The sequence below is a fragment of the Daucus carota genome, chromosome 2 (assembly GCF_001625215.2).
Source record: "Daucus carota subsp. sativus chromosome 2, DH1 v3.0, whole genome shotgun sequence".
Taxonomy (NCBI): Eukaryota; Viridiplantae; Streptophyta; class Magnoliopsida; order Apiales; family Apiaceae; genus Daucus; species Daucus carota.
The window spans coordinates 59,059,513-59,071,777 of record NC_030382.2 but is presented as its reverse complement, the minus strand read 5'-3'; the positions used below and the strand labels follow the sequence as shown (position 1 = coordinate 59,071,777).

At 35.2% G+C, this 12,265-nt stretch overlaps 1 protein-coding gene across 2 annotated transcripts; it reads right to left on the bottom strand.

Moving 5' to 3' along the window:
- Positions 1–923: 923 nt before the first annotated feature.
- Positions 924–9,465, bottom strand: LOC108209307 (exportin-2). 2 transcript variants are annotated; one of them, XM_017380138.2, is made up of 3 exons: positions 9,325–9,465; positions 6,228–9,145; positions 924–1,360 (listed from the first exon to the last, which is right to left on the bottom strand). In XM_017380138.2, the coding sequence occupies exon 2, from the start codon at positions 9,139–9,141 to the stop codon at positions 6,244–6,246; it is 2,898 nt and encodes a 965-aa protein (XP_017235627.1). In that variant the 5' UTR covers positions 9,142–9,145; positions 9,325–9,465; the 3' UTR covers positions 924–1,360; positions 6,228–6,243. The 2 variants fall into 2 exon arrangements, with proteins under 2 accessions (XP_017235627.1, XP_063944589.1); XM_064088519.1 differs by having other exon boundaries at positions 6,228–9,227; positions 9,325–9,451.
- Positions 9,466–12,265: the final 2,800 nt, after the last annotated feature.

Here is a 12,265-nt window from a genome sequence, read left to right as displayed (position 1 = left end):
ATAAAATTCAAACCGTTTAGAATCCAATCAAATAAAAATCAGATAAATTGAATCGTATTTTAATGATTCGGTTGCAATTTCAGTTTTGGTTTTAGAATAAAAATTGAGATTGAACCAATTATTATACACTAATTAATTATATATATAAATATTTAAAATCTAAGTCAGTGGAGGTCTACTTATAACAAAGCATATGCATCAATAATACTATCACACTATCCAAACAAAAGGTTGAAGAGGCAATCAAGTAGCCCTACTGTCTAGAATTCTAAATACTCGTGGAAATTTTTTAAACGATCAAAGGAGTTTTAGACAATCATATATACCTCTTCGTGTAGACATCTATGTGTCACAGTACAGAAGGTGTAGTAAACTAATATCAGAACAGATAGCTAACTTAAATTATAGTAATGACTGAAAGCAAAAAGATTCTAAATTCTAGCTTCTGGTATTCTTCTTAATAAGGTTCATTCAAGCACCTGCACCTTGATATTTCCTCATCTTTGTTAAGTTTTTAAATGGAGAGAGTTGCAGCAGCAGTAGTATATTAAGTTTTTATTTGATCAGTGGAAGATTTGTTTTGGGCTTGGATGATATAGTTGATTTTATTTATTTTTATTAAGCTGGCTTTATTTATTCCGATTTTGAAATGAAAACCGAACCAATTGCAATCAAAATCAAGAATTTTGAAATCAAAATTTTCAGCTTTTTGAACCGAAGACTTTTGATTTTGATTCCGTTTTTATTCAAAAACTGATCCCAACCGCCATCTTGAATTATGGGCATTCATATCCTGCTCCCAGTTTCCAGATTAGTCAACTATTCTGTATTACTTCATTCAACTAAGAACTTAACTAAACCAATTTAGTTTAGTGACACCAACTGTTATGCCAGAATTGTTAAACATGTATATAAGCATGACATTAAGATAAGCCGCTCAAATTACTTGACAAGAATATTGTTTTTCTTCCATCTCAAAACGTTTAATGACAAAGCCTCTGACGTCCTAGTTGGAACATGAGACTCGAAGAAAGATATAGCAGCCAAAAGCTGTACAACACGATCAAACATAAAGCAGAAGTGTCATTCACTCATGAAAGAATGCAGGACCAAGAATCAACCACACTCCATTCAGTAGGTAAAAACCATGACAAAATCTGACCACAAAGAAGAAATATCCATTACACATGTGATACTCGATGCTTCAGGACATGGGTGACAACAGAAGCCTCTAGATTAGAATCAACAACAGTACTTTGGTTTACCATTAAGCAATGTCTCTTTGTCATATAAGAACCTGGTACGCTCGACAAAACTGGTACGCTAAGCAGCAATTATCACCTCTTTGTCATATAAGAACCTGCAGAGGGACAAAAGTGAATTCTTAAACTGATAGTTTCATGAATATATTAATATAGAAATGTCATCACTGGCGAGAGATAAAATTATATTGAGCAAAATGAGAAGGGACAATTACAGTAATACCAACTCCAATGAATGGCCAAAGAAGCACACACACGATATAGGGACCGCATGCATTGTGCAAAATTAAAAAACTAGTCACTAGCATAAGTACCCCCATTTGTAAACTTGGCAGAACAAAAATAAATACAAAAAGATAAGTTAACACTTTGGAAAAAAAGCATGACAAAGCCACCCAAAACTGCAATAAACAACCTGTTGTGGGAAAATTTAAATTAAAGCAAACCCGTACATTGGGCAACATTGGGAAAAAAACATGTTCCTGCCTTGTTAAAGCTTTGGTCTTCAATTCACAAGAACCAAATATTGTAAACTTGCTACAACCTACAAGAGTATTATATGTACAGCATTGATGCGAGGAAGAAGCGATGTTCATTAGTTCAATTTATTATGCTAAGGGGATAATAATAAACTTTGTACAGAAGATCAACAATTACACGTTTACAAGCCAATAATCTAATCAATAATAGGATATCGACAATGAAGTCTGATATCAGCATTAAAATAGACATGAGCGTTCATAAGCTTGGTACGAAACTTGGAACTAGCTACAAAATGTTGAGTATATGCTAAAGAGTAGCAATAGAAAGGCAAATATACCAACTATGGACACATCATATGAATCTTTGGATATGTATATAAGTTAATGAAACTATACATCTAGATTTATGAAACTCTAAACTTGCTAAACGACTGCATTTAAATTAACAATGAATGAGTTTGATAATCATGTTCATGCTGGAGTACATAAGTTTAAAAAATACAAAATCACCTATTAAAAACATTCAATTTATATGAAGATTTGCCATGAAAAGTAAACAGAAACCAGACCATCACACATCAATTAACAGGAAACCAAGAAAACGATTTGACATGCACTATAAATTATAATCTCATTCAAATTAGAGATGCATTTCCATTTTCTATTCATTCCAAATTAGTTGCACGTTATTATTTTTTTTTGGGGGGGGGGGGGGGGGGGGGGGATGATGCATAGGAGTGAGAATTTCTCGGGTCAAAACCAGAAACCGAACCAAAATTTCGGGTCCGGTTCGGGTCTTGTATTATATTGGTCTAGTTCGGTTCTTAAAATTTAGAAAGTTCGGTTCTCGGTTCGGTTCTTGACAACCAAAACCCTAAAGAACCAAGAATCGTTTATATGTAATATAAACAACATTATAAATAATATATTATAATGTCTTGCAGTTGGACTAGGATAATCGGGTTCGATCATTTAGATAATATATCGAATAATAAATTTAGAAACTAACTTCTTAGAATGTGAGATTTGGATCAGTTTTAACCTAGAAAGCAAGGGTGCGGCACCCCCCCCCCCATACTGCGCACTAGATACGTTCGGGTGCCGGGGTGCGCGGGGTTGCGGCTTCAAACGTACAGGATGCGCCATTGTGGCGTGTCCCATATTTCAGTGTTAAGATTCGAGATGGTGCAGATTCGAGATGGTGCGGGAAGGGCATGAATTGTGATTTTTTGTGGGAAGGGTGATCCATAGGAGTGAGCATTTCTCGGGTCCAAACCAGCAACCGAACCAAAATTTCGGGTCCGGTTCGGTCTTGTATTATATTGTTCTGGTTCGGTTCTTAAAATTTAGAACAGTTCGGTTCTAAGTTCGGTTCTTGACAACCAAAACCCTACAGAACCGAGAACCGTTTATATGTAATATAAACAATATTATAAATAATATATTATAATGTTTTGCAGTTGGACTAGGATAAGTTGGGTTAGGTCATTTAGATAATAAATAGAATAATGAATTCAGAAACTAAATTCTTATAATGTGAGATTTGGATCAGTTTTAACTTGGAAAACAAGGGTGTGGCACCCACCACCACCACCACCACCACCATACTGCGCACTAGATACGTTCGGGTGCAGGGGTGCGGCTTCAAACGTACGGGATGCACCACCGTGGTGTGTCCCCGTATTTCACTGTTCAGATTCGTGATGGTGCGGGAAGGGCATGAATTGTAAATTTTTTTGCTTTTTAAGAAACCGCCGTTCGCCTCCATAGTTGTTGTTTCCCCGGCTTCATCGTCATCTGTTTAATAGTTTGCCTTCATCTCCATCTTTGATTCGTTGTTATCGATCATCAACCTCCATCTACGAACTGAGGGGGTTTTAGTTTTGTATATATAATGTGTGTATGTGTGTATACTGGTATGTTGACTCAAATGGTTTGGTCTTTACTTATTTTAAGTGATTTGCTTATCTGCTTCAATTATTTAATTGTCTTTGTCTGACTCTCATAATTACTTGAATGTTGCATCTTCTTTAAAAAAAATATTTAATTGCTAGTTTATTTAATTGACTCTTATTACAGTGTTGGATTTGTATAAATAACATGATAGTAATCAAATAATTCTTTTTAAAAATGAAATTTTATATATTATATAATTAAAATGCAATTCCCGGATATATATATACACACACACACACACACGTATATATAAAACATATTTTAAATATTTTTATATTTGACGTATCCCCCCGCACCCGTATCCCCATTTTTCCGAATTTGCCATATTCCCGCATCCACACACCTGCACCCGCACCCGTGTTTCTTAGGTTTTAACTAATGTGGTGTCTATTTATAAGAGCAAGTGGCATGCTTTATTTTTTTTTTTCTTGCACTAGAACAAAGATAAAGAAAGATAAAAAGTTTGTTTGTCCTCGACGAAGCCAGATCAGAGTGTATAAACTATGAAAAATTACAAGTAAAGATATATTTCGGTTCTATTATAATGTCGGTTCTGGTTCGGTTATAAAAATTCGGTCATTATGGTTCTCAGATCTCAGGTCTGGGTCAATTCGCATCGGACCCGTTGCTCACCCCTAGTGAAAACTTCTACTACCACATGTATATTCATCTTTCTCTTCTACATCCTTTCCTCATCTTTCACTTTGGTAGTAGCTTTTCATTCCATTCTCCCCACATGAGCACAACCATTCAAAGTTAAAACAACATGCAGTTCTCGTTTCTATTAATTACAAATTAGTTTGCATTCAATTTTTTTCTTCCATTCCTTTACTAACAATCTCAACAACAACTTTAACCCACCAATTTTGGAAGAATGTTCCTTGTTTTCACCGCAAACTTCATCATAGAAAAGTCCTACTCCCTCATGTATGTTCTTATTTCTCTTTTACATCCTTTACTCCTTCACGTTGGTAGCAAATTTTCATTTCATTCCTTCTCCCATTCGCTCCAAGTGAAAACAACCATTTAAAGTTAAAGCAATATGCATTTCCCTCTTCATTTTATTCCAACTTAGTTTGACATTTCTATTACAATACTACAAATTAGCATTTAACATCGACAACAAGATTTCTAACTGCTAATTAACATACAATTATAATTGCATAAAACATCTACATTGCTATCATCACAGAATTGTTGCATTTTTCTAATAAAGTAAAGCATATGTCATACTTTAAAACTGCTAATCTTATATTTAAGTTCTTATACACAGACGTCTGCAATTTGGGATAATGTGAGATACATATGAAATTATCATAAACTCATTTGCTTGGTGCTCACACAAATATATACAATTATTGATATCATTGTCAAGATTACCTTTATCCGCTGAAGCGACGTCACGAATCACGCACTAACACTAACTTATGTACATATATAGGCTTCAAGTGTGATGCTCAGGTGTTTGCATTACTCTCTATTTAAACGTATAGTAAAAACAAATCCATGTTTGAAATAAAAAACAATTTATACTCATAACAACACTATAACTTGTAGCTATGTCGAAGTGTTATCGATGCATATTAGTTATTGATAAATAAAGGGTGCATAGTGTTGGGTATTAGCCCATTACAATGGTAGCATGGGCTTGGGTGATCCAAAACATATATGAATAATAATTGTATGTTTAGACACTTATTATAAAAAGTACATCTTGGTCATAAAATATGGGAAGGAATGTTGGGTATTAACCCAGTATGAATTAGATTCTGATTTGAGTTAGATTTCAGAATGGGATTCTGATTTGAGTTGGATTTCGAATGGGATTCTGATTTAGCTAAGTTTGATATGTCTATATATACATAGTCATATTGTGTTTGTTATGTATGTATCGCTCGAGAGCGGATGCTTGAGTATGTTAGGCTTGAGTATCGTAGTTTGATTGATTGTATTATTGACAACGGTTTTGATTAATAATACAAGTTGGGACGTGGATCTTCCGCATCATATTTTTGTGGGTGCTTTGTATTAAAAGGTGAATATCATATTTTTATCCCTAACACATAGTAAGTGAAGATTACAGCCAATGCAACTCCAATAACAATATGCAACATCTACTATTGGATGCTTATAGGGGTCCATCGTCCATATATCCAAATTGGGTTAACATATTAGCAACTACTCTAGTGCTTTGTTAATTGCAAACTACTCTTGTTACTAGCACCTATATATCGAAGCCAAATAAGCAGGCAATATATCTACGGGAATATAGCTATAGCCTATAGTCCAGACTCCCGATGACATAATCAAACTACTTCTAGAGTCATTAATGTGATAAATATCATCAAGATCTTACAAGATATTTTATAGCTATAAGAGGGCTTGAAGAACTCAGACAACAAAACCAGTATGTTAATTTGCAGAATATGATGGTGCATTTTTTTTTACAGAGTATGGGGAAGGGAAGAGATAATTAATAATAAAAACTTTATAAGCTAGTGCTGCCTTTGGATAAAGAGAATTGTACCTTTGCTTCATAATGTTCAGATGATGGAGCAATTGTAGGAGCCACAAAACTGGAGCAAAGCAGCTTGATTAGCCTGATCAAGGTTTTCGCTAATCAACTGGGGATATATCCCAGGGGACTGAACCGAAATATTTGCCAAAACTGCCACCAGATACTGCTTTGGATCTTTAATATCTTTTATAGGATCCTCCTCTTTCTTTCCAGCATTGTATAGATGAACAAATGTGGCATTGTAACCAACTGTTTCTCCAAAGTCCGGGACTTCTAGTTCCTCCTCAACTCTGTCCTGTTCAGGTCGTGAAAGAAGGGTAACTATGCTGTCTAGCATCTTACCCCAATGCCTACCAGCTGATGGGTCCAGAAAAACTGGGGATTCACATATAAGTCTAGTTGAAGCAACAGCAGCTAACTTGAGCTCAATAGACCCTGTTATAAGCTTCAGTGTTGGTATCCAAATCTGTTCTATAATCATAAGAAATATACCAGCCTGAACAGCGTTAACTGATGTTACAAGGTTTTGGGGACCATGCTTGACAAGAAAAAGTGACATAAATATCACAAAAGACTTGACAAACTTGGTGGTTTTGTTATTCTGGAGCCTCCAGAACAAACAAGTCCAGATACTGCTCATGTATGGTGCAATCACATCGTATCCAAGGTTTTCAATGATTGTATTCAGCACATAAAACCCTTGTTCGTCTGATCTAGGAGCTGTGACAAGCTTGTTGAATATTTCAAGAACCTGGTTCAATCTCCCTTCTCTATTAAGCTCATGAGGTGCTTTTTGAAGGAAAGACTGGAGTAAACGCACAAGAGCTGGGACATTTCCAGGTTTTTTCCATGAGTCAGGCAACAGGAGAATATCAAAGATCTGCATGTAGTGTGGTGGAATGGGAGGACTGTTCAACTCGACAAGCTGAGACAACAGCTGGAATGCATAAGGGAAGAACTCAGCTACATCTTTGGCCAAGATCATCTGGAGACTGGGAAATAGACTTTGTTCGAAGGTGGACACAAGAGAAGAGTTCTTTTCACAGGCCCTCCTTACAAGAACAGCCACAGCTTCAAAAATATAGTGATTAAAGACAGGATTTTTGGGGTTCTCACAAACTCTGTTAAGAATCGATGTCAGCCCATTGATACAGGGTGAAGCAACATCAATAGAAATGTCTGCAACACCAAGGACCCGCATAATACACTTCATCACATATTGATTTTCCTCTGACTCTTGCTTCTGCAAGGCACTAAAAAGGTTGGTCATCAACTCCAAAAGATATGGACCAATGTCTGCAGATGTATATCTTGCTCTAGCTCCATCCTCCTTTACCAGAAGAAGTTTCTCAACACAACTAGCTGCATAAGAATGAACTACATTGGAATCTGAATTCAGAAACCTGACAACATCAGGGAATAGGGTCATTGCAGTGGGTTTTGAGATCTGGTTCCTAAACATGGTGAAAAATTTCAATGCACCGGCCTTTAACATTGGGAATCCATTAATATCTTGACTACGTAATTCTGGAATAATGACTGATGCAAAAAAATTCTCAACTTCAACAAGGTCGGTGGACACTGAATTACCACCAGCCTTTTTTGTGGCAAGTGAGACAACCAAATAGATGGCGCAGTCCTTGTGCTTCCAATTGGTAGCTGGATTCTGAGCAAACGAGGTCAAGCAAGCCTGTATCTGGATTGAAACCATTTCAGACACCTTCTCTTTGTACTGGGAAGCAATACCTTTTAGAAGTTCACATGCAATCCTTCTCCTCGTATCAAGATCACTGCCCTCCATATCTCTACGTATGAACTCGACATAATTCATTTCAAACAATTCTTCGTCCTCGTCTCTCAGCATTACATTTGGTAGAACAATACTCTGACATATCTGCTGCAAAATATCATCTCTGGCAAACAAAGCATGGTGAACACTTGTGCTCACAGTAGTTAAAAACTTGATGGCTGTGACAGTGAGCCGATCCCGACTAGAAGATGCAGATGCAACCACAAGAAGACTCCAAACAGCATCTACAAATCCGCTCAAGTACTTTTTGAACAAGTCCTCCTCCTTCTCCATGTAATGGCTTATATTATCACAGATGGCTGCTCGCAAGCCATCAACAATCTCAACTCCATCAGTACTGGCATCTTCAAGGGTTGGATACTTGACCATCAGATAGTTTTTAAATTCATGCATCCATTTATCCATGGTATCCTCAAAAAACTCAGGCAAATCTTGAAAATTGAGAGAATAGAAAATTCTGCAACATAACCTCTGAGACTCAATAAGTGGCTTGAGGGTTGCTGGCTGTCCACCAGAAGCAAGCACGGAACTGATCAAACCGGAAGTTCTTTCGAAAATCTGCCAGAGTGTCTCAGCAAAATTATCAAGACAATATTTCAAATCAAGTAAGAGGTCGTTGCTCTTATACTCATACCTAAACTTCTTGAACAAAGAGTTGACAGTGGCTAAAACCCCATTAACAGAGACATAATCAGAGGTGCTGCTGGCATTTTGTAGACTGAGGCGAAGATCAGGAAGTAGAGCAGGCCAGGACTTGGGAAAATCGTGTTTGCCAATGACAGAAAGAGCCTCGCTTAGCTGGGATTGGATGCGAGGAGTGGATGATAACATGACAGGAACAATAATAGATTTAATTTGTTCCTTTTCAGGATCAGGTATAGAATTAGTCCAACGAGATTTGAGATGATTTTTGAAGTTGACGGCAGCAGCCTGACGGATGGGGTCATCAACGGAGGGTTCGGCGACTAAACGGAGGACGGCGAGGCCATAGTTGGGGGAATCGGAAGCATCGGAGAGGCTAGATTCAGCACGGCGCCTGGGTTCAGGGAGTGGAGAGAGTGTGTCAAGGAATGCTTTAGAGAGAAACTCAAGCGTTTGTTGGTTCCACTCCATTGTCCTGTTTTAGGGTTTATGAGGGATACAGAGATTATTTATCAGCAGCCGGGTACAAGTTTTTATAAACCCTAGTCTACCCAAGCCTAAGTAAGAAATTAAAATAAAACAAATTCAACAAGCTAACCAACAGAACAGTATATGCATATCTATACATATACACAGAGAGGGGGGGGTGTTTACCTGTAGATCGTTTGGAAGGGCGTCGGAGAGGAGTGGCGACTGAGAGAGAGACAGAGAGCGCAGAGAGAGATTAATTTTCAAGTTTGAAATCAGCCGGACCTTTAGACCGCTTTCTATAAATAAAAAGAGTATGCATATCCCGACCTCTATTTTTCTTTTTCTTTTTTTTCCATACCCGACCTCTATTTTTCAGTTATATTGATTATTTCTCAGCTTGTTTTTAAAATTTTCTTTTTTTAAAAAAATTATAACATCCATATATTTATAAAAAAATAAGTTTGTTGAACTATATTTTATAACAGGCTTAAAATGCGTGCCGAACATTGAAAAACAAAGGTATACAAATGACTGGAACGGAGGGAGTAACATTTTCACATTTTCTAATAATTTTAGATTATGATATAATATAATTGTTACTTGGTATAAGAAAGAAAAATTAATATTTTCAATTTTTTTATTTTTTCACAAAATTTAAAAATAAATATTTTTAACTTATAAATTCATAAGACGGATTTAAAAATCCAGCCAATCCTAATTGTGAAGGATTTTTTTGGCAGCTTAGTGATAGTTACGTGTCATATTACGAGACTCTTACTTTATATCTTTGTCCTTTTTTAACCTTCAGCTGTGTACAAGAATTATATAATACTAACCTTTAACATGCGGGGCATGTAATTTGTAGGTTATTTTTTATAATTTAAATTATAACATCATTTTATTAGTATTTCAATATTAATGAATTTAATTTTAATTAAATTATATTAATTAACGGATTATAATTTTTACGGGAATTTAGTTTTTACAATTTATTATCTATTTAAATATATTTTTTTGTTATTAATATGGGATAATTTATTATTCAATTAATTTTAAATCAGATTTTTCATATTTCGTATATCTTCATATTATGGGAAAAAAAATCATCCACAGATTAGACTTTAGAGTTAGAAACATTATGTAATTATTCGTGTTTGTATTTGAAATAGAACATGTTAGAATTCGAAAGAGTTATATGAAGGTTCTTGTTAAAAAAAGACATTCAAATTATATATTTTATAATTTTATTTTAACGTCATTATAATTTTTTTAATGAAATAATAAAGCAAGCCGAAGGCAAGTTATATGCTTATGGTGTTTTGGATCGGTTTAAGGTTTGTGTTATTATGAGATAGATTTTTAGTGTTGTAATAATTTATTTAAAACTTGTACTTATAAGAGATAGATTTTTAATCTTATACGTAATTGTTTAAGACTTCTGCCTATTAAGAGAAAGACTTCTAGTGTGATTTTTTTTGTTTTTAGCAAATCGATAATATAAGAATGACTAAAAAAACATGACCAAACCAAAAAACATGAACAAAATTTAGAACTACAAACTATTACCAATGTTGACTTATTATAGTATAATATATATAGTATAGATTTTTTAAGGATCATCAAAATATTTCCTTTAAATTATTTTTTTGACAAATATGACTCAATTGTTATTAATGTTGTAAAGATAAAAGTGTTCTCTTAAATCAGAAATATTATTTATGAGATATATTTAAAATTATAACTCTAACTAAGAGATATCCATAAACAAGATTTAATATTGGGACAAGATATTGTAAAATTAAAACAAATTGCTCCCCGGATGAGACGGTCTGCGACTGCAAGGCGCCCAGAAATAACACTTGTATTTTAATAAAAACTTCACGCGAGGAATCAGGAATGTGCACAGCTAATCAGCTTAATTGTTTGATACGTCAAGCGTTTGTAAGTGCGGTATGTTTATTTGAGTTTCATAATTTAAAACGGGATCTTGATTACGTTTGACGCTTCTCAAACGCAGTACGAAACCTCATGTACAATGATTAAAAATGTTATATTGTAAATACGTCCTTCTGTGATCTGCTCCATTCCCTCTCAAAACCCTAACGAGAGTCGGCCGCCATTCATAATTATTATCCATCTTTCACCGTCCCCTTCTTCCATCAAAACCACATCCATCTCATCCATACTTTTATTTCGTTTCCTCCATTTCTATATCTTTAATTTCTATTATAATAGTTTTTAATAAAATCAAGGTCTAAATCCTTTTGGGTGTGATCTTGTTACCGTATCCATCTTTTTGGGTTGTTGATTGTCCCCAATTTTTGGGTGTATGTCTTTTTGCGTTTTTGATTCGTTGTCATGTTGTGAAGAATGATTTCTACGGTGTATTGGGAGATCTGGGCAACCCGCTTCAAATCTGGAATTGTGGTTATCGCGAGAGCTCACCTCGCACAAGAGGATTGTTCAATGTACGGGGTATCTGCACTCCCAACCTCAGTTGGTGTAACTGATGGATATGAACACTGGTCTATCACCGGTTTTTTATGTGCGCAGGTCAATTGTGATTCTACTATTTTCAATAATGTTGGTGTCGGCTGAATTGCTCAAGAAACTTTTGTAATCATTTTTATTATCAAGAATATTTATATTCTATCTGTTAAGCAATCTGAAAACAAAGCGGCTATTTATTTAGCTCGATTTTTGTTTCACAATCAGGTTGTAGTTGTCAGTTTGGGGGTTTGTCCCGGCTGTATTCTTATGTTTTATGTTCAATAAAATCTTATTGTCCGTCAAAAAAAAATGTTATATTATATTAGAATTATGTTATAATCATGACCGTTTGATTTTCTAACGGTAAATAATTTTTAAATTATTTAACAGGTATGTCAAGCACATGAACTCTTTAAAACAGAGGATTGAAAATCTCCAAGGACCTAAGAGCAACCCCAATGCAAGCTCTCCTTACTCGTATTTGGTCTAAGGGAAGTGAAAATTCATCCCCTTATTTGAGGGAGCAAAAAGCCAACCCCTATAATGCCACATCATCAATGTTACTTATAATATAACATATATTTACTCCAACTCTACCTCTTCTCACTTCTCACATATATTACCTTATATATTG

What these genes read in the sequence shown, in the direction of transcription:
- LOC108209307 (XM_017380138.2), bottom strand. Translation starts at nt 9,141, where the DNA reads ATGGAGTGGAACCAACAAACGCTTGAGTTTCTCTCTAAAGCATTCCTT.